Source organism: Terrapene carolina, unplaced genomic scaffold (assembly GCF_002925995.2).
Source record: "Terrapene carolina triunguis isolate 2854851 unplaced genomic scaffold, T_m_triunguis-2.0 Scaffold85, whole genome shotgun sequence".
NCBI classification, from domain to species: Eukaryota; Metazoa; Chordata; order Testudines; family Emydidae; genus Terrapene; species Terrapene triunguis.
The window spans coordinates 59,186,810-59,213,531 of NW_020664436.1; the positions used below are offsets into that span (position 1 = coordinate 59,186,810).

At 43.7% G+C, this 26,722-nt stretch overlaps 1 protein-coding gene across 1 annotated transcript in view; it reads left to right on the forward strand.

Annotated features, from left to right (window-relative positions):
• TRDN (triadin) overlaps positions 1-26,722 on the forward strand; it is a 291,579-nt gene that overhangs the window by 63,635 nt on the left and 201,222 nt on the right. The window contains exons 6-7 of the mRNA XM_029911016.1: positions 13,619-13,675; positions 23,851-23,910. Coding sequence (XP_029766876.1) covers positions 13,619-13,675; positions 23,851-23,910 — 117 coding nt within the window. The remainder of the gene's footprint in view (positions 1-13,618; positions 13,676-23,850; positions 23,911-26,722) is intronic.

The window sequence follows — 26,722 nt, forward strand, 5'->3', positions numbered from 1 at the left end:
GTTCTATGACTTAATAATAAAATTCTCCTTTAATGAATAAAAACAGCAAATGTATTGCTTTATTGCCCCATCTCTTCTTGAGACCCAAGAACAAAAGCATTTTATTTTGTAGCAGAAAGAATATGATTTGAGTCATGGCAGATGGAAAAAGGCATATATTTCATTGATCCCAAAGTAGTAGCATATAAACAGAGATCGTTATATAAAATTTAGCTTTAGTTTCTGTGTAGGTGAGCAGGAGGTTGTGGGGGAATGGGGATACATTATGCTTCTCTCTCCAGAAGCTGGACAATTTGGCTATTATCAAAATATCACCCCATGATCAAAACATTTATGGGGTTGGTGATGGGGATGCTGCTGGTCAGTCTATGCTAATGTTTTTACCATTCATAGCTTGGATGGAGCTCCACCAATGCTAAGAGATTACTTAAAATTTATGGGGTCAGATCCTAATCCATGCTTAATTTGTTTTGCACTGTTTCTGCAGCACAAAGCAGGCCTAATTCTGGTTTCAGTGGCCATCTGAAGAATCGCTTAAGGTGTAGAATAGCACAAAGCCTCTCTGTCTGGCCCTACACCATTCAGTGGAGGGGACTATATCAAGGAAAGGAGGCATAGCTCGATCACTACTGCATTCTGGCTATCTCCAGCTGCCATAAAAGCCCTCCAGGAGTTATTGTCTTTGGCCATAAATTAGAGCATGTGTGAGGCAACTTCAACTTAATCCTGGCAGCTCCAAGGATCAGGGGAGCATAGAAGATATAGCTTCTTTTAAAGTCTACACCATCAACTCTTTGGCCAGTTCCAAAGGCTAGGCCCATAAGGTAGATGCAACCCCAGAGTTAATTCTCACAGTCAGAAATATTTGCCATTTATTTGTTCGTATTGTGGCTGCTATAAAAACTGCATAGACTGTGGCTCCATGAAATGTTAACATTTTGTTGGGAATGGGTCTTTTGTACAGATTCCTTTCCCACTACCCCTCCCACCCCAATTAAAATAGCTATCATCTTAACCACCTCTTCCATCTACAGTAGAGCTAGACCACAGCTGTACAGTTTCAAATGTCTGCTAAGGAGACTAACAAGGGGAGAATTGACTAAAATTCTCTATAAAGACAACGTCTAAGAGCAAGTTAAAAATGAGCCCTCTGAAGCTCCTAACCCAGCTTATTCCAGCTCTCACTTTGTGGTTTGTTTACACCCCCACCAACTTTCCAGGATAATCATGCACCTGTTGCTAGGTAGGCTGTATAAACCAGCAGGGATATAGTCCAGCTTAGTTGTGGGCAGCAGCTATAGGGCTTCCAGCCACTGGAGGCAGAGTTATTCACCCTAATCTTGGCAGGCCTTTTGGGTCGGGTCCATTCCCTTTTACACATATGACATTTTTGAGAAAGGGAAGGTTTTAAACACTCAAAGGTCCAGATCCACAAAGATGTTTAGGTTCCTAACTTCCATTGATTTCGATGGAAGTTAGGAGCCTAAACACCTTTGTAATTCTGGGCCAAAATGTTTAGCCTCACTGCCTGTCGAAGTCATGTTTGTTTTATATAGCAAAAGGGGGGAGGCAGAAGGAGGGAGGGAGGGAGGGAGGGAGGAAGAGTGAAGAACAAACACAGCCTGAAACTAGGATCAGTTGGTATCGTTTACTCAGCAAAAGATACATAAAAATATAACCCCTTCAAATCAATCCAATCACAACTGATGAAATTTAAAACAATTGTTGATATTAAAACCCCAATTCACCCTCAGAGTGACTGGCTAATACTAAAGCAGAGAGATGGTGATTAAGGGACCAGACTAGGCTTCAGAGGATCAGGGTTCAGTCACCAGCTCTGATGTTAGTTTCCTGTGTGACCACAGGTAAGTCATTTAATCATAAAGCTCCCTATTTAGGAAATGGGAACAATAATATTTCCTTTCTACCATATTCTTCTTCTTTGTTTTTGTTTTTTTGGTTTACATTGTAAACTCTTTGGAGAAGGGACAGTCTCTCACTATGTGCATGTACAGTGCCTAACACGGTGTCCTCAGTTTGGTCCTTTAGCTACCATAATGCATGTTATTACAACTGAGTACTTATTAACAGTGAGCAGCCAAACAAGAGCACAGTAATATAAGCAGACTGGAAATTAACCACTGTATTTGTTGATGAAAGAGTAAAAACCTCCTCCTGCCTCATCATGAAGGGGCTATGGGTCTTTATTCATGCTAATGTGAGGCTGAACTGTGCTGAGAGGGCACCTCTAGTATAAAGTGCTTCAGGAAACTATAATTTACTCCTCTTTCCCCGTCCCTCCTCTTACTAATGCTTGGTCTTTGTAGTGCACAGGGAGAGCAGGGCTGTTAGCAGACACTGTAAACTCTTGATAAAGAAAATTAACATGGTAAAGGCTGGGGGGGGGCGGGGGAGAAGAGGGGAGAGAAGAAGAGCTTCCAAAACTGCTTGTTCAGCAGGGATTTTCAATCAAGCTGCAGATTTAGCTCATGTAAATCTGACTGTCATCAGACTATCAGCTTTTTTTTGGGTCAACAACATACAGCTGTGCAGACCTGCCAACAATATAGTCAGTGAATATATCTCCTGTCAGAGTTTGAAAATGGTTGGTGAGCAGGCTGCTAGCTTTTCTTCTTGGAGGCATTTAAAACAATTATACTGCATGTTCTGTATATTCTCAGAACACTAGATAAGTCAAGTAGTGCCCACATTTTAGGAAATAAACTCTTTGTCCCTTCTAAAAACCAGCAACATTGGGGAAAATGATAATTTTTAAAGCCTGCTTGATAACTAGAAAACCCTAACAATGAAATACATCTTTTAAAATACATATTCCTTTGCAATAATTTAATAAACTGTGCTGCCATCTCATCAAGAATCAGGATGGTTGCCTTGGTGACAAAGATTATCCTTGCTGCTGCTTGATTCTGTCATTTTTCTAAACATGAATTCATAATATTGAGGATTTATTAACAGTATGTCACATTGATAGAGATAAATTGTGTGCTTTAAACTGGCCATGTAAGTCTTCTATGATATTACAGCTGCTTTGTCAACTCAGAAATAAGATATGATGTGATTACTAGAAAATTAAAGCTATTTGTCATAAAGCGTAAGACACAGAGTATCAAAACTGCAGAGGAAAAATCCTCAATAGAAAAATCTGATGTTTCCCTATTTTAGATATTTGGGGTTAGTTAGTTGTTACCATTTTATGGCTTGTAAATTAATCAAATTCAATCAACATAGAAATGTATTCTTGTTTCTGCTGGTAACATTTAACTTGTAATGTGCAGAAATAATGTATTCTAGGGTGTCGTATTTTCTGCTGGCTCCAACTGCTTACAGAGATTTGGGAAAAAATCCTAGTGAAGGCAAAGTTTGCAAGTTCAGAGTGTATTTTATATATTCAATTTCTTTAAGGACTTTGCATGATGTGTTGTGTCATAAGTGTTGCTGTAGGTTAGATAATCCACTCAGAAATCTTGAATGTTTCTGGTGGGGAGTTATCTGAGTTATATAGTTTGTTCAGAAATACTCATGTCAGATTGGATCTGCCCCGATATGTCATGGGGTCAGTTTAGGTTATCTGCTGCATTTACCAGCCTTCCATTGGGTATATGAACATTTTTGAACTAAATTACTATGTGATCCACTAAAACCATTACAAGGGGAAAAACAAACAAACAAGCAAACAAACATAGACTGTATCTGAACACAAGGATTTCCTTGGATTTTGACAGGGACAGAGTGGGGAGGCAAGCTGTGTATTTGAATAATTTGAAGTCAGTGGAGCTATGATAGTTTACACCAGCTGAGGATCTCCTAACAGTCCCCAAATGTTTGAACCTGTGTGCATGATTCTGCTAATAGCATACAATTTATCAGTCTATGGGCCAGATTCAGAAATGATATGTGAAGCTACGTAAGATATGCTCTTCTTACACTCCTCTAGAACTACATACACATGCTGGCTCAGATCTACAAAGGGATTTAGGCTTGTATGGCCCAGTTTTAGGCACCACTGTAATCCACAACCACCCCACTCAGCTGCCACCTAACTCTGTAGGTGTCTAAACTCACTTTTGATGTGGCTTTAATCAGGTTGTGACTTTATCATTAGATGGGACTACCTGGCAGATAAAAGTGCACTGTGCAGGTAACTCCAAGTTCATTCAATAACCACTTCCACCACCGCCCACTTTTTCCATCCAGGTCCCCCAGCCAACCCATTGTTGGGACCTTACCATCCACCCCCCTTGTAGGAGGGTTAAGGTGGGTTAAGGGTTAAGAAAGGGGAGAGCCCCATTGCTCCTCAGTTCCGTTCCTTTAACCAACAGCTCCTTTTTAAGTCCTTAACCAAGCCATTTATCTGGTCACTGTATCCCTTCCCTATGGAGTACCTGCACTGGACATCTGCCCTACACTTACATCATGAGTTGCCACATGCAGTCTACCACCCTTCATGCCACATGTCAACAAAGCCCTCCCTAGCCCACTATGGAGAAGGTCAATCTGGTCAATCTGGTGGAAAGGGAAAAATTCCTTCCCAGCCCCCCTAAAAAAGGGATGGCTAGCGCAATGCACACAGTAGGTCTTGACTAAACCTGATATTTTACCACCTAAAGGGGAGGGAGGGTGAGTGCTGCCTCCCCCTGCTCTGTGTAAAATGGGGCTTCTCTGCACAGGGCTGCCCTTTTAAACCCTTCTGCCCATCCGGTTTCCAGGAGATGAGTCAGTGTTGCTACGCTGGCCTCTTGTCCCCTTTTGAATCAGTTTGACCACTCTCCCGCACCCGGCCATAAAGCACTGTTCCCTTCATTCGGCCAGCCAGCCAAATCCCCCTGCCCCCCACTTAAAGGTGCGATGTGGTCATTGGCACCTAAATTTGTGTTGTAAATCTTCCCTGGGCATATAACTTCCTGACTCTGGGCGTGCGCACTGGTGCCTCACTCTAGGGATCCAAATTCCAATCTCAAGCCTAAACCCCAGAGCAACCACAAACTGGGGGGAGATAGGCATTCCTCCACCTATCTTCCCTTCAGGGCCCCGTTGGGTAGTCATGCTCAGAGGTTGCCTAACTCCACACAAAATGACCAGGGAGAGGAAGGGACCTCCCTTAACTTCTAGCCTAGTGGTTAGGGCAGTGGTTCATGAACTTTTTACTAAGGCTGACCCGCCAACTGGGTATCATCTCTTTTTGTGAACCACCATTACATATATGCATCGTTTACAACCCTAATCCTATCCTGGTGTGGAGGGGAGGCCCTGAGTGGAGGGGCGAGAGGGAGGAGTTGGAGAGCGAGCCTGACTAGCACTTACCCCACAGTGGTGCTTCCTGTCTTGCACGACTGGGCCTGGCTCCCCATTCCAGGCATTGAGACCTGGCATACAGGGTTACAGTGGCACTCAGATTTGGCTTGGCCACCTCTTCCTCACGATAGAGGGATTGGCTGGGCTAAACCTGAGTGGTACTGCGGCCTTGTGCACCAGGTCACAATACTTAGTGTGTGGAGCTGGGCCCACCCCTGTAGTTCAGAAGCCACCGCTTAGGGTTGCCAACTGTCTAATCACACAAACACCCCTGCCCTGCCCCCTGCCCTTCCCCTTCTCCGAGGCCCTGCCCTGCTCATTCCATTCCCCCTCCCTCCATTGCTTGCTCTCCCTCACCCTCACTCACTTTCACCGGGCTGGGGCAGGGGGGTGGGATGTAGGAGTGGGTACGGGCTCTGGGCTGGGGCTGAGGGGTTTGGAGTGTGGGAGGGGGCTCCGGGCTGAGCCTGGGGCAGAGGTTTGGGGTGTGGGAGGGGGTGCGGGCTCCGGGAGAAGGCTCAGGGCTGGGGCAGGGGATTGGGGTGCTGAGAGGGTGAGGGGTGCAGGCTCTGGGAGGGAGTTTGGATGCAGGAGGGGGCTCCGGGCTGGGGCAGGGGGTTGGAGTGCAAGAGGGGATGTGGGCTCTGGGAGGAAGTTTGGGTGCAGGAGGGAGTTCTAGGCTGGGGCATAGGGTTGCGGTGTGGGAGGGGGGGAAGGGGTGCAGGCTCCAGATGTGTGACGCTTACCTCGGGCGGCTCCCAGCTGGCAGCGCAGTGGGGCTAAGGCAGGCCCGTGCCGCTCCTGGAAGCAGCCGGCATGTCCCAGCGCTGCCCCTGCCTGCAGGCACCGCCCCCGCAGCTTCCATAATCCACAGTACCCAGCCAATGGGAGCTGTAGAGTTGGCATTCGGGGTGGGGGTAGTGTGTGGAGCCTCCTGGCCTCTGCTAGGGGCTGCAGGAATGTGCCAGCCGCTTCCAGGAATGGCATGGAGCCAGAACAAGCAGGGAGCCTGCCTTAGCTCCGCTGCACCACCGGAATTTTGGTGCCTAAAATCTCCCGGTTTGGCTTCAGCAGCTTCCGGGAGATAGAGCCTGATTCTGGGAGACTCCCGGTGAAACCAGGAAGGTTGGCAACCCTACTGCCACAGCAGTTGGTTTGCTCTCCAACTGCCTCCCCTTGCCCCAGGGCCTCCTCTGCACTGGGCTGGGAGACGTGTATGTTTGAACAATTATGGGTTAATCCAGCAACCCTTCTAGAACTTTCCTGTGACCCATTGGTAGGTTCGGGCCTGACGTTTGGGAAACACTGGGTTAGGGTACTCACCTGGGATGTGGAGACCTGGTTCAATTCCTCCTTTTTCGTGATGAGAAGAAAGGATTTGGATAGGGTCTACCGCCTCTCAGGTGAGTGCCTTAGCCAGTGGGCTACAAAGTGTTCTCACACTTTCTGTGGCCCAATTAATATTTAATTCAAGTGGAGAAGCTTCAAGAAGAGAGACAGAGGTCCACATCAGAGTATCCCATAGTGTAGTGCAGTGTTTCTCAACTTTTTTGTGCTGGCGATCCCCTTTGGACTTAAAAAAAAATTGGGACGCCCCCCATACTAAGACTTGAAAAAATTGTGACCCCATACCTTAAATATCATTAAGTAAATTATGAATAATACTGGGGCACTAGTGTTAATAAACTAATATTTAAAACCTATGCAAATAATTGAAGGTAAGAAAACAAATTTATGTGCCAGATCAAAGTTTATTTTTACATAGAAAGAAACTATAAGTTCACTTTTTACAAATTACAAGACTTACAGAGTCCTTCTATGAAACACTTGTGCTTGTTTTGTATCAGCTTTATGGTGGGTTGAATTGAAGACACACTCAGCAGCAGGTCATCCTCCACAGATTATTTATTTAGTTGCTTTGGCTTTATCGCAACCGTCGATGGGAATCCCAATTCACATAAATATGATATTGTGAACAGGATTAAAACGTTCAAAGCTTCAGTTACAAGTTTGGGAAACTCATGCTTCTGTGCCATTCAAAACATGCACATGTCTTTTGAAGGAAATGAACACTGAAGCATTTTATCAGATGAAAGCTCAGTTATCTTGCAGGCTCCATGTGAGTTCGACCGACTCAACTACTCTTCTGTTGAACGGATTAATTATGCACCTCCTGCCAAGTTCTTCGTCATCAGGCGGGAAGTAATCCTGGAGCTGCTTATTAAGTTTAAATATATGTTCAATCATAATGTTTTTAATTGTTTAATGTCCACACTCTTGTCATCAGGAATCAGTTTCATGTACTCGCACCTCAGCGGAAATGACTTGAAGTTTTCACTCTGAAGCTGAGCAGACCAGGCTCCAAATTTCTTTCCAAAGAAACTTCTTTCCTTGTCTCCCAACCCAATGATGTGTTTGTGTGGGCCTAGAACACTCCTATTCAACTCATTCACATGACTGCAGACATCTGCCAAGTAAGTCGACGGAAGAAGCCATGGTGTGTCACTGAACAATTTAGCAAAAGGAGACCTGTGATCCTGTAGGAACCCAAGTACTTCAGCTCGCAATTCAAAAAGGCTGTTTAACACTTTCCCCCATGAAAGCCCTCTCCCTTCAGTGTGCAAGAGAAGAATTTTATGAAGTGCACCTATTTCACACATAAAACTGCAAACAGGCGAGCTGATAGAGGCTGGCTTTTTATGAAATTCACAACTTTTACAGACTCATCGAGCACCTGACACAACTCAGAAGGCATTCTTTTTGCAGTGAGTGCTTGCCAATGTAAGAAGCAATGGGTCAAAATGGCATGAGGCATAATGGTTTTTCATCTTGCAACAAGCCCACTGTTCTTGCCAGTCATTGATTTGGCACCATCACTGCATAGAGCAATATGTTTTTCCCAATCTATTTCAATATATTCGGTAGCTTCAACAAACAGGTTAAATAGACATTCACCAGTTGTGTGGCTAGGCAGCGCTTTACAGAAGAGTATGTTTTCCTCAACGGTAGCATCTGAATTATATCAAAAGAAAGCTAAGAACCGTGCTAAGGCCTAAACACCTGTTGAGTCACCAAACTGAACACCATTTTAACTTTTCTTTCAACTGCTCATGAATGTCATCAGCCATTTCATTAACATGCCTCGAAACAGTATCTTTGATAAAGGAATAGCTTTAAGCTTATTTTCCTCTTCATGGCCAAGCATGCTGGTAAGCATGTCTAATGCCACAGGAAGTATGAGATTCTCAGCTATTGTATGTGCCTTACATGTTTGGGTAATACAAGAAGTGACACAAGATATGAAGCTTCAAGAGCATTCTTACTGACATTACTTGTATTCCAAATCAGTGTTTGCTGTCTTTTCAAGATGTTCAGTTTTCCCTTAAAGGACTCAAGAGGCTTGTTTTTTAATTATGGATGTTTACTTTCCAAATGTCGAATTAATTTAGAAGGTTTCATGCTTTCGGCACTTAGCACTTCACCACCCACAACACAATAAGGTTTATTTTTGATTGCTGTAAAACCATACATTGAATAGCTGGAATTGGATTTTCTGCACTTCATCTTCTTCACTCCTTCATTCTGTGCAGTACTTGGTTGAGCCCTCTTTAAAAATGTATCCATTGTACAAGAAGGCCTCTTTGAAAAGTGTGCATACAGTACTATTTGCTAGCCGTGAAGAACAACAACGTTGTCTGGACAGGAAGCAGCAGTGAGCTCACGTGGTTCTGTGAAGTCACATGCTTGCCTAAAGCAGGACCAGCCTTCAACTCTCTGAAGGCCTCACAGAAGGCACATGTGAAGATCTTTGGAGACGGACCCAACATTGGGCGCCGAGGTGTATTGACCCACAGGCTGGGTGGCATCCTGAGGTGAGTCAGGGTGGAGGTGGTGCTTCCTCCCTAAGCCCCTGCTGCCTGAAGCCAAAGTCCTGCTGCTGGGACTGAAGCCTGAGCCCGACCACCTGGGACTGAAGCCTGAGCCCTACCATGGGGGGTTTGAGCTGTAGCTCAAGCCTCGCCTTGCCTCATGGGGGCTGACAGCCTGAACCCCACTGCAGGGCTGACAGCTCGAGCCTGAGCCCTGCTGACCAGAGCTCACAGCCCAGAGCTCGGCCACTGAGGGGCTCACAGCCAGGCTATCTGGGACTGACAGTCCCAATCCCCACTGAGGGGGGCTCAAACATGTAAATTAGCTTCATAGGGCCCTCTGTGGCATGGGGTCATGCCGGCCATGCACTTGCAAAGCCCTTTTGTGATCCCCCAGGCTGAGAAACACTGGTCTAGTGGTTAGAGCACTCACCTGAAAGGTGGGAGGTTTCTGTTCACATTCCTTCTCTTTATCAGCCAGAGAGGGGACTTAAACTGGGGTCTTCCATGTCAAGATTGAATACCCTAACCATTAGGCTAAAGGTTATAAGGGTGTCATTACCTCTGCTCCTGGCTGGTGTAGGTGGATTTTATAGGGAGACTAGGCACCTAAGTCAGGTTTGTCGATCCCAGTGGTGTTCCAGCAATTTTCTAAGCACTGCAATGCTTAAGTCTCTGTGTGGATCCAGATTGCTCTCCCTTAGTATATCTACACTAGACTTGGAATAAACTTTTGGGGAATTGTCCGCACTAGCCTTTATCAGTGTGTTACCTACTTCTTGTTAACTTGATGAAAAAATGTCCAGTGTAGACAATCCTGTACGCGTAAGGAAGTCTCACTTGGTCTAACATGTTGAGGAGCAATCACAAAAGCAAGAAGATGTAAGTTAAATTAGGGTGGATGTTACTTTAACTTATAATTTTTTTCTTCTGTAAACATGATGGGATAGTTCATCCTTTGTATCCTCTCATGACTAGAGATAGTCCCTCCATGTGAGGACTGAGGGACAGTGATGAGACTGTGTGGAGAGATTTAAATATCTTCTGTCCCTGTTGTCCTTAATTTGTGGATAGATCCAAAGATTTCATGTCTCTAATGGTGTCCATCAACATCTTACATGTACATTAAATTATCAAAAGAACTGTAAAAACAGAGCAAAAAAAGCATATGTTAGAATGCACTAGAAGCCATGTGTAAAATTTGTGGACACTAGCAGTGACTGGGAGAAAAATACTGATATAGTCACAGGAAGAAAACAAACCAAACTCAGTTGTAACAGGAGTCTTTAAATTGGGTGATTTCTTTGTAGTCTGAATTTGGAGGCCTATAGAACAACAAAAATGCTATATATATGAAGACGGGAAGTACAGGGTCAGAAATGGCTCATTGGGATCTTATGGCCAGTTTATCTTCTTACTCTGCATAGATGACTGGTAATGATACATATCTAGGCCTCTGCTACTCTTTAATAGGTATTTTTACCTCTTTGCTGAAAGAATGAGTGCTGATTTGAATGCAGTAGAGACTGGTGATATAGCACGATTATGCTTTTCTTCTAAACCTGTATTTTAGGTGGCAAATACTGCTTGAAATTGACTGATAGGTATTGATTCTCAGCAGTCTGTGGACAAATCTGTGAAGTCAATCAATCTGTTAATGGAATATAGAAATTTATCTTTCCCATTTACCCTATTAAGCAATGCACATGCTTTTATGTCCTGAACCAGTGTCTATTGAAGTCATTGGGAAGACTCCCACTGACTTCAGAGAGCAGTAGATTGGGCCCTTACTGTCCAGTAGATGCAGTATGTTTTCCTCTATCTCTATTGGATTAATTTGGTGGTGAGTGATCTTGTAATTGGAAACAGGAAAGCCAGACCTAGCCCTTAAGTAAGGGGATGCACCTCCCATTGACTTTAGTAGGAGCTGCACCTGCTCACATCAGGGATTAATTTGGTCTAGTATCCGATATCAGTTTCACATTCCAGGAGGTGTGCTCATATTACACTAATGCAAACACTCTACATAGTCTTAATGGGTTTACCAGATGTCCACTATGATATCACTTGTTATTTTCCCCCAAGTGTTAGCAAGCGGAACCTTGATTTTTGGGGGGACGGGGTTTTTTAAAGTCTATATAATATAAATTTTCTTTATTTGCCATTACTGTATTTTTGATACATGAGATAAAATCAAATATAAGGCCTATGGCACTGGTAATAGTACCAAAGTCACCGATGAAATTTTCAACAGAAGAGATGGCACAGTATTTTGTGGGCTGAAAGGAGAGCAGACAATTGCTAAAACATTAAAACAAGCAAGTGTAATCCACACACCTCCTGGGTGTGGTGTTCTGTCCCAGCTAGTGGCACTGAGAGAGAGAACGATTAATGAGTCTGCTCTACAGCCTTAGCTAAGAGCCAAATGGCTTTTAGCTCATGCAGTAGAGGCTCATGCACTGAGGTTCCAGGTTCAATCCCGCCTGCCGACTACCAGGTCTGTTGGTGTTACACAAGCATTCTCCAGTCCAGTTCTTAAATAAGTTAACTTCTAAATGATGTAGACCAGGGATTGGCACAGCCCGTCAGGGAACTCCACTGGCGGGCCGGGACGGTTTGTTTACCTGCAATGTCCGCAGGTTTGGCTGATTGCAGCTCCCACTGGCTGCAGTTCGCTGTTCCAGGCCAATGGGGGCTGCAGGAAGCGGCGCGGGCCAAGAGGTGCGCTGGCCACCATTTCCCGCAGCCCCCATTGGCCTGGATCGGCAAACTGTGGCCAGTGGAAGCTGTGATCAGCCGAACCTGCGGATGCTGCAGGTAAACAAACCATCCCGGCCCGCCAGCGGATTTCCCTTATGGCCGCGTGCCAAAGGTTGCCGATCCCTAATGTAGACCATAGGTGCTGACTCTTATTTTTCCTGATGGGTGCTCTATCTTGGCTCTGCCCCGAGGCCCCGCTCCACTCCACCCCTTCCCGGAGGCTCCGCCCTCTCTCCGCCTCTTCTAGCCCTGCTCTGCCCCCTCCCCTAGACTCCCCCTGCCCGCCCTTCGCTTGCTCTCTCAGCCCCCTGCCACAAGCCCCCCCCCGCCACTGGTTCCTCTCCGCCCTCCCCAAAGTGCCTCCCTCTGGCCACTGAACAGCTGATTGGCGGCCAGCCCCAGGGCCCTGCTGAACACCTGTGGCTGGTGGTTGCTGAGCTTGCCCTATTTTTTTCTGTGGGTGCTTGAGCCCTGGAGCACACACAGAGTCCAGCACCTATGATATAGACTGTGGAACAGGGCTGTGCTTTGATATTTGAGTTCATGTAGAAATATGCCCGTTTCAAATACAAGTCCTCCAAAAAAGTGGAAGATGCCAATTTTTGGGAAGAAGATATTCTAGTGTAAATACTGGAAAGCACATAAAAGGTAATGTTATGTGGTATATCTGAATTTGTGTTTATTTTCCTGTGGGCAATACAAGTACAATAACAAGATGCCCATAATTTTTAAGATTTGATAGTGTTTGAATAGTTGTAGGATCTGTACATTGAATTATTATAGAAAAGTGATGTAAAAAATTTAATGTAGCCTGTCCTGATTGGGATGTATAAATTAGAATACCATAACCAAACATTCAGCATTAATTGCAGTTTTTAAAAGTTACTTGAAGACAGACCAGTTGAAAATGTTGATATACCTGCACTCTTCGAATTTCCTATCACTGCATTTCACTCTTTCGATCAAAACAATTCTCAAGCAATCAGTTAATTAAATTCATTAGTAAAGCTTACCAATTATGGTATAATATTATAGGATGAGTCATTGCTACGGGCTCTGACCCTTAATTCTGGAAACTTATCTCTATTATATGTTATAAAATCTAAGCATTATTACCTATTGTTCCAATGTTAATGGTGTGCCGGGCCTATCAAAAATATAGAAAAAAAAATTCTCTCCCCAAAGAAACTTGAATTTTAAATATACACCTAAGTGAATGGAATTCATATTTAACATGAAATGTCCGCCTTGATAAATCCAAGAGGTGCATTTAGTATCAGTAATTATTTGATGTTTAGTAAATATAATCACAAATGCTTAGTAAGAACATTTTTAATGAAATTCAATAACTCTTTATGTATTTTTATATAGGTTTACACATAAACAAAACAATTGATGTGTAGAATCCATAATAGTTAATAGTTAATGACAGGTAGATCTTTATTAAAACAAGGATATACTTTTTTTCCTACTCTTAGGAATGAATAAAAAGCTATGAATTATAGAAACAATAACACACATCGAGAATAATGCTTTGTATATGGCCAGAATTTTGTCACGTATATACAGCTTAAAGATCCATGAACCTTTAATATATCTTTATAATTTATTTCCTTTATTGCTATTTGAGTTTTTTCCCCTCCCAATAAATAAACTATTAATTGTGTTCTTTCCAGAAATTCATAAAGGCAAGCCTGATAGACAAGAAAAACTTGAAAAAACAGCACCAAAAGGTAATTATTACTATTTATATATGTGTGTGCAATAAATAATATATTTATTCAAATTATATTACACCTCTACCTCAATATAACGCTGTCCTCGGGAGCCAAAAAATCTTACCATGTTATAGGTGAAACCGCGTTATATCGAACTTGCTTTGATCCACCGGAGTGCGTAGCATTCAGGAAGTTTCTAATCAGGAACAGGGCCTTACTGAACTATGTATTGTATGGCCACATATAAAGACATTGTCTTGACCCCAATAGGTCCCAATCTACCTATTCATCTGTCTCTAAATATAATTACATAAAAACCTACATTAAAAGAACATTAGGGTTGCAAAGTCAAGCACTCAAAAGTTTTTAAATTGTCAAAATAAAAATTGCCCAGGCAGCCTTGATTTGATCTTTGTGTATATATGTATATATGTATTAAAATTCAGTTTTTAGTTACATGATCCTATACTATGGTACAGAAAAGACAGTTGTCTTACTCTCAGTGTTCTCTAGCAGCCAGAAAAGTCCTTTTCAGACTCTGTAGCCCCGGGCTGGAGCATGTTCAATGCAAAGAAATCTTTGGAAATTTTGCTGCCAGCCTCTAACAAATCTCTACGGAGCATGTGCAAATGGCAATTTTCATAGGTTTATAACTTGGGCAAATTTCTGTGAGTTTTCCTGGAGAGAGTAAAAAGCACCTTTCTGATGCTAGAGAAATTTCTTTGCCAAATTTCAAGTCTCTCTTCTGAAGCATGTGGAGGCATTACAACTTCTCAATAAAAATGGTTGTAAGAATTGTTTAATATGGGCAAAACAATATATTTTTTCATAATCTCAGTCTTGAAACAACAACCAATTTTTCTGTAATTTTCAAAAACAAATTCAGCCTGAAACAGACACTTGGCATGAAAAATTTCAGCCCAAATATTTAAAATTTGGGAAATCCAAAAGCAACTGAAAACAGGATATTATAATGAAAAGTATTAGGCAACCTTACACTGTGAACTCTGCCAATAATTAAACATTTTATTCAAATCTTTTCTGAAACTACTAATTGCAAAGTAAAATACAGTTACTGTACTTGTTAGAAAAATGTATTTTAAGGAAAGGAAATAATCTGAGAACAGATCTAACAAAGCACTTATTCTGACAATAATGCCGTAAAAACACAGTGATTTAAGAATGATGTCATAGTATTTATTAATTAGCATTAGCTTGTATTGTCCTATGGAATATACCCATGTTTTGGGACAAACTCCCTAGGAATGGTATAACTCAAAATATCAGAGATTGTGGATAGGTCAGAGATAGCCTGTGTAATCAGAAGGATCAGAGCATCCATATAGAGTTTTCCTTTACAAGACCATTCTGACTTTACTAAAATAATTCAATCCAACTCTGATTTGGAGTTGTGATGAAATAATGGGTGTATAAAAACTGAAGATCTTATTATATGACATGGACAGGAAACTCACTAAATTTCAAATTCATCAAACTCAGAAGCCGGGTAAGTGCCCTGGTAACACCTGGCTCATAGCGAGGAATTCTTTTGCAGAACACAGAGTAGTAGTATGCTTTTATAGCAAATGCAGATAAGTCAGATAACATCACAGGCTAAACCTGTCCTTATTTTAGGAAACAAATGTTTTTATGTTCTTATCTGCTTAAATTACAGCAAGGGAGGTTTAGGTTGGACATTAGGAAAAACTTCCTAACTGTCAGGGTGGTTAAGCACTGGAATAAATTGCCTAGGGAGATTGTGGAATCTCCATCATTGGTGATTTTTAAGAGCAGGTTGGACAAACACCTGTCAGGAATGGTCTAGCTAATACTTAGTCCTGCCATGAGTGCAGGGGACTGGACTAGATGATCTCTTGAGGTCCCTTCCAGTCCTATGATTCTATGTTCTTATTTCTCACCCTCCTGTACCTTCTTCCTGGGACTTGATGTCCCATTCCCATCTCCTAAGAACTTTAAGGGACCCAGGGCTTTTCTCTCCCTCATCAGCTTTTTTGAGGAGCCACCAGAATGGGCTGTTGCCATTTCCCTCCCAAAGCAGAGAAGCTGGAGCACAGTGACCACTCCTGCTCTCACTGCCAACAGGCTCTACTTGGGTGGGATTGAAAGAACCTCAATAATCCTTAGCATGGAAGCTCATAGCCACAATATTAGGCATTGGTCATGTTTGCTTGTTACCTAGAAATTATGCTAAGGATATGGGGCTACCTCAAGTAAAGCCAAGTGCGAGAAGGGGGTCTTTCTTTATTCTCACTTCCTATAATGACAGTGGAATTTTTACCCTCCTCATAAGATGATATGTTAGGACTGAGGGGGAGGGGAAGACATCAGCCATAACTTGGCAACCCTCTGAATAATAACATGCTAGGAGTTGGCAACCAGCTCCACTTGAACACCTGTTGGAGGTATCCCAAGGGAAAGGAGCAAGAGGGGTCTCACTTTAATTTAAAAAGGGAGGCGAGATGGAGTTCTGAAGTTGTATGCACAGCTACAATATCCAAAACTTTGTAAATTCATAAACTTTTGTTAATAATATACTGAGGTTCATAAATGAATCTGTCCTCAAGCCCAAATCTCAGTTCAAGTGGATTTCACATTCAATGTGACCTTCACACAAATCTAATTTTAAGCTTCATTGGAGGGCTTGTCAACACGGACACACTCAGGAATGTTAAAATGAATTAACCAAAGGTGTTGAAGTTAAAGCATGTAAATTAAAGCACATTAAACCCTTGTGTGCACCTTCTCATTCAGAAGTATAGTGGCCTTAGTTCACTATATTGTAATCTTCCTTGAAGAAGGAAGCTATAATGAACTAAGGCTGCTTTACTTCTGAATGGGAGTGTCCACACAGACGTTTAATGTGTTTTAATTTCACAGCTTTAGTTAATTCAGCATTTCCTTGATGTCCCTGTGTAGACAAGCCCTTATTCAATTAATTGGAGCAAACATTCTCTTCTTCATCTGTACGACACTCATCACCGTAAGTCTTACTGAGCTGAGAACTATTTTTACTTCGCTAAGGTATGGAATTAATGCCTCCTTAATCTCTTTTTGCCCTTGCTCATTCTGGGCACAGAAATGTTACCCAACACTCTCTCCAACTTTTTAACTGAGCAGACTAAATTTGACTCCCCTGCACTTTTTTTTTCATTTGGTGCAGATTAAATATACTATCAGACGACTAGTGTTTTGGAAAATATCAGAAATGTGCCCCTCACGTCTGTTTTTTATTGTAGGTAAAGTGGGTAGCAACGCCTAGAATAGTATATAGTTAAGGAGTCTTAACACTTTCCATTATAAGCCGCTGTGTTCAATTTCTTATAAGTTTGCCACACTCTGGATGAAATTTTCCATGCTTGCTTTCTGCTCCAGTCTAAATTTTCTTTTAAAGTTTAATCAAAAATGGTTAAGCAATTTCAAAAAATGAGGCTAGTGACAGAGGAAATTTTGTCAGTATTATTTAAAACACATTCCAGCGTTTTTCTCAACAGCTCTAGCATCTTCATGGTTTGGGAGTTGAAATTTGGCAGGAGGAAAATAAAAGAAGTGCTTTTTTCTATTCACATGGAAATCAGCCAGATTTGCCCAAACTATGGGAAATCACAATTTGTGCAAATGCAGCAGAACTAGTTTTGCTTTTGCTTCTTAATTTTCTGAATGTATTGTGCACTGGATGAGTTAGGGATCTTGTCCTCACCTCCTCCCCCCATTCCCTCAAAAGGATGTGATCATATAATTGAAGACCATATCGTAATGCACATGTACAAAGGAGTTGAATTAAGGTTGTACAGTAAGCCTTAATGCTGCCTTTTCTTAACTTTTGAGGGTTTGACTTTGGTACCTTAATGCTAGCGCTGATTGAAAATCTTTTGAAAAACATTTGATGGAAACCAGACAGGCTGGCTGGCCAGACAGCCTGGTTTCCGCGCAGCTCATCCACTTGCTGGAGCCGGCCCTGTCAGGGAGGCAATTCCGCCGCCCCCAGCAAAAAAAAAAAAAAGTCGCGATCGGCGGCGGCAGTTCAGCGGCAGGTCCTTCGCTCCTAGAGGGAGTGAGGGACCTGCCGCCCCCGAATTGCCGCAGGTGCTGCCCCTCTCCCTTGGCCGCCCCAAGCACCTGCTTGTTAAGCTGGTGCCTGGAGCCGGCCCTGCTCCCTGAGCTCTGCAACTTCTCAGCAGCCAGGCTGGCGGGGAGCTTGAGAAACAGGGCTCCCTGGGCTTCCAGGTTCCACAGCTCTGTGGCAGCCCACCTACTTCCCCAGTGAGGCAGCACATTCCTTGGCAGAAGTGTTTAGATTTGGGGGTTCTAATATGAGTTTATTATAGAGATGATCCTGAATGCTGACTTTCATATCTGGATCAGTAATCTTCCCAAAGTTTTGTGGGACCTGCTCAGTGTTTCTGTTTTGGGCCCATATCTAATGTTTATAGGCTATTACATATAGGGTGACCAGATGTCCTGATTTTTATAGGGACAGTCCCGATTTTTGGGTCTTTTTCTTACATAGGCTCCTATTACCCCCCCACCTCTGTCCCGATTTTTCACACTTGCTGTCTGGTCACCCTAATTACATACCAAACACTACATTAAAGGACTGTTAAAATCACAAAGTCAAGAATTCAGTATACAGGACAGATGGTGCTCAGGGAATGAATCAGGGATGTGTAGTGAAGGAGACTGTCTGTAGGACCTCCTTTGTGGCAGAAGCTGGAAGGCGAGAGAGTCAGGAAACAGCAAGAAGAAAAACAATAGTGTTGAATCTCACAGAGCTTAGTAAACTCTCTCTTTCTCAAGCTGAAGTTGATCCAGTCTGGATAAAAACTTAAATAGTCATTGGAGCAGAGGAATTGGACCCTGGCTCTTCTATGTGGGTGCCCAAACCCCCAGGCTACAGAGTCAGTCTCTCTCTTTGGACTGTTTAATTATTTATCAAAAGTGGAACAGATTCAACACGAGAGATTGAGAGACACTTATACAAGATTCAGAGTAGCAGCCGTGTTAGTCTGTATCCGCAAAAAGAACAGGAGTACTTGTGCCACCTTAGAGACTAACAAATTCGTAGCCCACGAAAGCTTATGCTCAAATAAATTTGTTAGTCTCTAAGGTGCCACAAGTACTCCTGTTCTTTTTACTTATACGAGACTATCCCATAGCCCAGTGGTTAGGGCATGTGCGTGAGAAGTGGGAGACCCCTCTTTAAATCTTTTCTCCCTGTCAGACGTAAGGAGAATTGAACCTGGATCTCACACATCTCAGTTGAGTGCTCTAACCACTGGACTAAAAGCTATGAGGGAAGCCGTAGTACCATCACCACCTCTTCCTCTGGTCTTTCTTGCAAAAAATGGCATAGCTGTGTAAATCTAGGAGGGGGTTCCTAGTTGTGGATCCCAAGCATAGTTAGGCACCTCCTTGCAGTTTGGATTTTGGTGCCTTACTCCCAGAGAGGGCAGAGTTTAGGACACACCCCTCTCATCGGCATCTTCTATTGGATAGCATAGGCAGGAAGCTGCCTAGCACACTGGTCTTTGTGGATCCCATTCTTAAATGCCTAGATCTCCCAATGCATTCTATATGGAGCCTGGGCACTTAACTCAAGCTTTGTGAAGTCCAGTAATTTTTCTAGGTGCTACATGTCACACAATACCTAAGTCCCTTTTTAGATGCAGGGCTATATCATAATGCCTAAGCCCAAGCGGGCCAAATTAAGGTTGCACCGACAACCTTAAACCTGGCATTTCCCAATTTTATATACAGACGTGCTGTATATAAATCCAGATGTGTCTCCCAGTAGCATAACAGCACTGCTATGCAAAGACTCCATCTTTATTTTAGGACCTGTCCGGCCCTGGTCAGACTGAGAGCTTTGTTAAGTGAATGATTTACGCACTCTCGGAAGAGAAGGATACTCATATTATTCTAGTCTGACTCCTGCTAGTGGTGGAAAAAATGTGGGGCCTACCCATCCAGGCCTCCAGGTCCGTAGAAATTGAGGTATTGTATGTGATATGCAGGGCCGGCTCTGGCTTTTTTGCCACCCGAGGCAAAAAAGCCTCCCGCCGCCCCCCTCTCCCCCTCCGGAGTGCAGCAGGGGAGGGCGCCGAGCCCGGCCGCGGGCCCGCTTTTCCTGACCGGCCGGAGCGCCGGGGGGAGGGCGGCGAGCCTGCCGTGGCTCCGCTGGCGGCCGGAGCGCCGGGAGGAGGGCGGAGAGCCTGGCCGGGGCCCCGCTCCCCCCGACCGGCCGGAACACCAGGGGGAGGGCCGCGAGCCCGCCGCGGCTCCGCTCTCCCCGGCGGCCAGAGCGCCGGGAGGAGGGCGGAGAGCCCGGCCGGGGCTCCACTCTCCCCAGCGGCCAGAGTGCTGGGGGGAGGGCGGCGAGCCCGGCAGGGGCTCTGCTCTCGGGCCAGAGCGCCGTGCCGCGCCGCCCCCCTCCAGGTGCCGCCCCAAGCACATGTTTGGTGGGCTGGTGCCTGGAGCTGGCCCTGGTGATATGGCTTTGAGGCTTCCTTCTAAAGTTGAACATGGAGAGATTCCAGAAAAAAGCAATGAGTTTATTTTAATTAGTTTAATTTATGAAAATGTGACATTTAAATTTATTAGATCAAAAGGCCTCAGTGGAGTCAGGTGGCCTGACTGCTGCAGACCTTCATTGTGATTAAGGAATCAAAAGTGCCTCATCACCTCAGCCCTGGAATGTGATCACTTTAATTTTGGCAACACCTGCCCTTCCCAGATAAATTTGTTGCCTGAAGTCATAGCTCTGACCATCTCCATATGAGGTAGTGCTAAACTCTACAATCTGAGATTACCATATTCTGAGGCTACTGTGATACCAACACGCAGGATAGGGCTCTCAGACTAATTAGAGCACTCCTTCAGCCTATTGTAAAAAATATATATTTTATGCTTATGCCAGCCTTCCACAATGCTTATCCACATTCCAGGCTACGTGCCCAGCTTCATCAAACTACTTTTAATCCCTTACGAAGGAGCCAATTTGTCTGCGCTCCCTGCATTTACCTTGCGGCCTATAGAAGCATACATATATTTCATTTATGCTAAGGTCACTTTATATAACTCTGGTAATGCAAAAGGACCTTAAAATGGGCATAAATTACATTCATAACTACTTTAAGGACCCTTCATGCAGCCTATCAGGAGGGTGTACATGGACCTTAGTGTAAATGAGAATCAGGCCCTCTCTGCATAATTTGTGTCTTTGTACTCAGCATGTCTCTTTCAAGGTTCATTTTGGTCTCTGATGCCAAAACATGAAATAGGGAGATGCCGTAGGGAAGTGGAGTGAAAGGGGCCTTTGTGAAGGAAGATTTGTCTCCTATATACATGTATGACACCTTAAGTAGTCTTAATAGGTCATGTGCAGCCATTTCATTGATGGCTAAAAAAGCACATGAATGGTCATCACCCTGTTCTGCGTAGTTCAGCTATTCTTTCTAGCATTTACAAGGACTGTCATCAAATGTAAAAAAGCTCATGCATCACAGAGGATGAACAACCACTAGGAAAGCTGTCAGTTGCAGAATTGTGCAGACTTTCTCTCAAAAGCTGGCAGCACAGCTCTATGAAAAGTTGTGCACCCTAATTGAATTTGCTGCTTTTTTACATGCAACCATCATGCAAGAGCATGTAGTCCTGTTACTGCTTCAACATCCTTACCCTGCCAAAAGGAGTAAGGACAGGTGACACCCCCTTACTTTTCCTTGTTACACGACTAAGCATCCTAAAACAGACACTGAATCCCCAAAGCCTGCAAGAGTACATTACTTCTGTGGTTTTCAAAGCCACGTAAGAGATTTGGACACCCCGGCCCAGATCCATCAAAAAACTTTAGCACCTAAACCCCAGACTTAGGCATCTAAGTCCCAGTTTTGGCTCCACTGCATTCCACAAAACTCTTGCCAAACCCAATAGGCACCTAAACTCGATTGGCACCTAAGTTTTTAGGATAAAAGTTCCCTAGACACCTATGTTTTTGCCTCTAGGCATGTGCCCTGCTGCCTCCCTCTATGTGTCTGGATGTATATCTCCTCACTAAGCCTCAGAGTGATTCCCCCTCTGGAGGAAGATGGACAATAGTCTGCCTAAGTCACATACAGGGCCCAATCTGGTAGCTGTGCTCAGAGGCTGCCTACTGATTGGGTCCCATTGGGATGTGATAGACTTGGGTTTAATTCCCACATCTCAGAAGAGTGCTCTAACAGTGAACTATTGGATAGTCTGATGTGGGGAATCCCTCCATCTCCCTTGTGAAAGCTTTTTCCCTAACCACTGGACTACAGAGTCATTCTTTCACTTGTTTTCTCTCTCTGGGCCAAATGACTGTTTCACTATGGATAAATACTTAAATAGTTATTGGGCTGGAGAGAGAGTGAGAATGACTCAGGGGTTAGGCATCCACCTGGGAGGTGGAAGACCTAGGGTCCAGTCTCCCTGCTGCAATCACTTTCATTATTTATACACATCCACAGTGGAACAGCTTCAGCACAAGAGATTGGGACAGTCTGCTGTGGGGCCTCCTTGTAGCTCAGTGGTTAGAGAGCTCTCCTTAAGATTTAAACAGTGATCTCCCACCTCTGGCAGAGGGAGGAGTTGAACCTGGAGCTTCCACATCCCAAGCAAGTGCTCTAGTCACTGGGCTAAAAGTTATAAGGTGGATGGCAGCAGCTGCATCATCACCACCACTTCTCCTCATTCCTGCAAGAGGCTCCTAAGCTGCCTGAGTCCAGGAGGTTCCTGTCCACTAAGCAGAGATAGACACTTGTCTGCAGCCCAAATTTAGGGGCTGTCTCCCAAAAAGGAGTAGGATTTAGGACACACCCTTATTGACAGCTGCTCCCATTGGTTAGCTTAGAAGGCTCCCCATCTAGTGTGTGGGCTTTTGCGGATTCATTCTAAGGCACTTATCTTTCCCCATTCATTGTGTAGGGAGCCTAGGTGCCTAACTTCATTTTGTGGATCGTGATATTGTTCCTGTGATTTTTCTGGGCACCTAAAAGTTGAATCCCATCCTCAGTTCCCATTCATTACAGTGTAAATTGGGTATCCAAATCCTTTAGGTGGCTTTGAAAAGTCCCAGCCTCTCTACCTCTTCCCATTACACTAGTGAGTGGTAATAAAAATTGTTTGCTTGTTGTTACTGAAATTTTATTTGCTAACATTTTCACTTGTGAGGAAATGATGAAATTAGGGAACATTTGCAACAAACATTTGGTTTAATGAAATACGCACCAAGTCATGATTTTAGGAAGAAATATTTAAACAAGAAAATCACGTCATTTGTGCTTCTTTTGATAAAGTAAAATTTGCTAAAAAAATAATTGTGAGTAGAGCAGGGCAGGAATGTTCTGTATATGCGTGCAAAAGTGACAAGTCATCCACTTGGCATAACTGTATTTTAGTTTTTGCCAGAAAATTGAGGTGTGGAGAGAAAATGTCTCTTCCTTATTCCATGAAACACCACCAACTTAGTCCTTCATTGGGGTGTCTTGTAGTGGTGGTGGGCATTTTTACATGCAGTTCTTTATGAGCTGGGATACTGTGATTCCAAACTATTATGCAAGAATGTGGGTCAGCAGCTGGCTATCTACAGGCATCAAGTCTCTCTGCTAAAGGCAGGATGTGCAGCTATCTGTGTTTTAAACAGCTATTCTTCTGATGTTATGTTCTTATTACAGACATGTACCCTTGCTAATCCGTCTTTTTGGTTGAAGTAACATCCAAAAATAAAAAACAGCTTGGAAGGCAATGTGTGAGCTATTTTCTGTTAAGAATAGAAAGTGCTGCTGTCAAAATAGTTTCCCACATTGGGATCCAAGAGCAACATGCTTATGCAATGGGCCAAAAACAAATCCTGCAAATGAGATTAAGGTGGCTGAGTAGTTAGCTACAGTGCAGATACACGATCCAACAATTTTCACAAGCATAAACAGACTCATTTGTTAGAAAAAATGGTCCATATTTCTGTTGTACATGTAATCAAATAGAAAAATTTAAGAAAGATTGCTGTTATATATGAGAAACTGGCACCTGTGATTCAAAGCTGAAATCCATTACTGTATCTTGCAAATACTTTCCCTTTATCATTTTGAAGGAATAATTAGATTTGTGGAGTATGTAACAGAGATGACTATGTCACTATTATGTATTTCTAGTAATTCACAAAGAGAAACCTGAAAAACAAGAAAAGATTGAACGGAAAGAACAACCAAAAGGTAAGTGTCCAGTGCTTGAGATTGGCATTCATTCTGACTCCTCTTTGGTCCAAAATAGCCTCATCTGTTGATGTTCAGGGCATGCTGCAAAGTCCATTTATTTTCATGGAGGGAGGAAGTATAATGAAGGATGACTGTATGGAGAGGGGAGATTTTAAAGGACTTTTGGATACATCAACTATCTGTATGGCTTTATTGAACATAAAGGCTAAGATCTTCTTCTTAGCATATGTGCAACATTTCTCAGGTGGCACGTGACCAGGACTTATCACTGAATTTGGTCCACTGGTTGGATCATTAGCTTCCCCAGCCCAGACTGGGTATTGATGGGGAGTGCAACATGAACGCTGATGGATTGCTGGATGCTTTATGTTGTTTTTTTAACCTTATAGAATATAGCAGTAGGGATATGCTACCGACCACCTGACCAGGATGGTGATAGTGACTGTGAAATGCTCAGGGAGATTAGAGAGGCTATAAAAATAAAAAACTGAATAATAATGGGGGATTTCAACTGTCTCCATATTGGTTGGGTACATGTCACCTCAGGACGGGACGTAGAGATAAAGTTTCTTGACACATTAAATAACTGTTTCTTGAAGCAGCTTGTCCTGGAACCCACAAGGGGAGAGGCAATTCTTAATTTAGTCCTAAGTGGAGCACAGGATCTGGTTCAAGAGTGAATGTAGCTGAACCACTTGATAATAGTGACCATAATATAATTAAATTTAACATCCCTGCAGTGGGGAAAACACCACTGCAGCCCACCACAGTAGCATTTAATTTCAGAAAGGGGAACTATGTGGAAATGAGGAAGTTAGTGAAACAGAAATTAAAAGGTACAGTGCCAAAAGTGAAATCCCTGCAACCTGCATGGAAACTTTTTAAAGACACCACAATAGAGGCTCAACTTAAATGTATACCTCAAATTAAAAAAACATAGTAAGAGAACCAAAAAAGTGCCACTGTGGCTAAACAACAAAGTAAAAGAAGCAGTGAGAGGCAAAAAGGCATCCTTTAAAAAGTGGAAATTAAATCCTAGTGAGGAAAATAGAAAGGAGCATTAACTCTGGCAAATGAAGTGTAAAAATATAATTAGGAAGGCCAAAAAAGAATTTGAAGAACAGCTAGCCAAAGACTCAAAAAAGTAATAGCAAAATTTTTTTTAAGTACAGCAAAAGCAGAAAGCCTGCTAAACAACCAGTGGGGCCACCAGACGATCGAGGTGCTAAAGGAGCACTGAAGGATGATAAAGCCATTGTGGAGAAACTAAATGAATTCTTTGCATCGGTCTTCATGGCTGAGGATGTGAGGGAGATTCCCAAACCTGAGCCATTCTTTTTAGGTGGCAAATCTGAGGCACTGTCCTAGACTGAGGTGTCATTAGAGGAGGTTTTGAAATAAATTGATAACTTAAACAGTAATAAGTCACCAGGATCAGATGGTATTCACCCAACAGGATAGGTGGCGATTTTTATGGGCCCGTGGTGACTGAGCACCAGGAATATTCCTGGCCCGGCTCCAGCAATGTTTGAGGCTGTGTCTCTCCCTTGGCCCTGCCTTCCGCCCCGGGCGCTCCCTCCCCGCACGTCTCCCGGGCGATTTAAAATGGCCCGGGGCCCCCACCCACCACCGGCAGTGCAGCGGAGCTGAGCAGCTTCCTGCCTGCTCATTCCACATAGCTGCCGGCCCCTTCTTGCGGCCCCTGGGCGGCGTGGGTCTGTGTCTACATGTGCTGCTCCTGCCCCAAGTGCCCCTGCAGCCAATAGGAAGCTGCGGGGGCGGTGCCTGGGGGTAGCAGCGCGCGGATGCTCCCCGGCCTGCCCTGCCTAGAAGCCCCAGGTAAGCACCGCACCACCCACCCCCCTCCCAGAGCCTGCACCCCCACCCCTTTCCCACACAGCCCCTCCTGCCCCAAACTCCCTCCCAGAGCCTGCACCTCCTCCCCCTTCCCACACACCCCTTCCTGTCCCCAAACTCCCTCCCAGAGCCTTAGGCAGGTAGGGGGTGGAGTTGGGGGGCGGAGTTTTGGGGGGCAGGCTCTGGGCGTTCTGGCACCACCAAAATTTCTATAAACCTGCCGCTCCTGCCCAAGAGTTCTGAAGGAACTCAAATGCAAAATTGCAGAACTACTAACTGTGGTATGTAACCTATCATTTAAATCAGCTTCTGTACCAGATGACTGGAGGATAGCCAATGTGATGCCAATTTAAAAAAAAAAAAGGCTCCAGAGGTGATCCTGGCAATTACAGGCCAGTAAGCCTAACTTCAGTATCGGGCTTAAGAACAGAATTATCAGACACATAGATGAACATGATTTGTTGGAGAAGAGTCAACATGGTTTTTGTAAAGGGAAATTATGCCTCACCAATCTATTAGAATTCTTTGAGGGGTCAACAAGCAAGTGGACCAAGGGGATCCAGTGGATATAGTGTACTTAGATTTTCAGAAAGCCTTTGACAAGGTCCCTCACCAAAGGCTCTTAAGCAAAGTAAGCAGTCATGGGATAAGAGGGAAGGTCCTCTCGTGGATCAGTAACTGGTTAAAAGGATGGGAATAAATGGTCAGTTTTCAGAATGGAGAGAAGTAAATAGTGGTGTACCCCAGGGGTCTGTACTGGGACCGGTACTATTCAACATATTCATAAATGATCTGGAAAAAGGGGTAAACAATGTGGTAGAAAAATTTGCAGATGATACAAAACTACTCAAGATAGTGAAGTCCAAAGCAGACTGTGAAGAGTTACAAAGGGATCTCTAAAAAACTGGATGACTGGGCAACACAATGGCAGATGAAATTCAGTGTTGATACA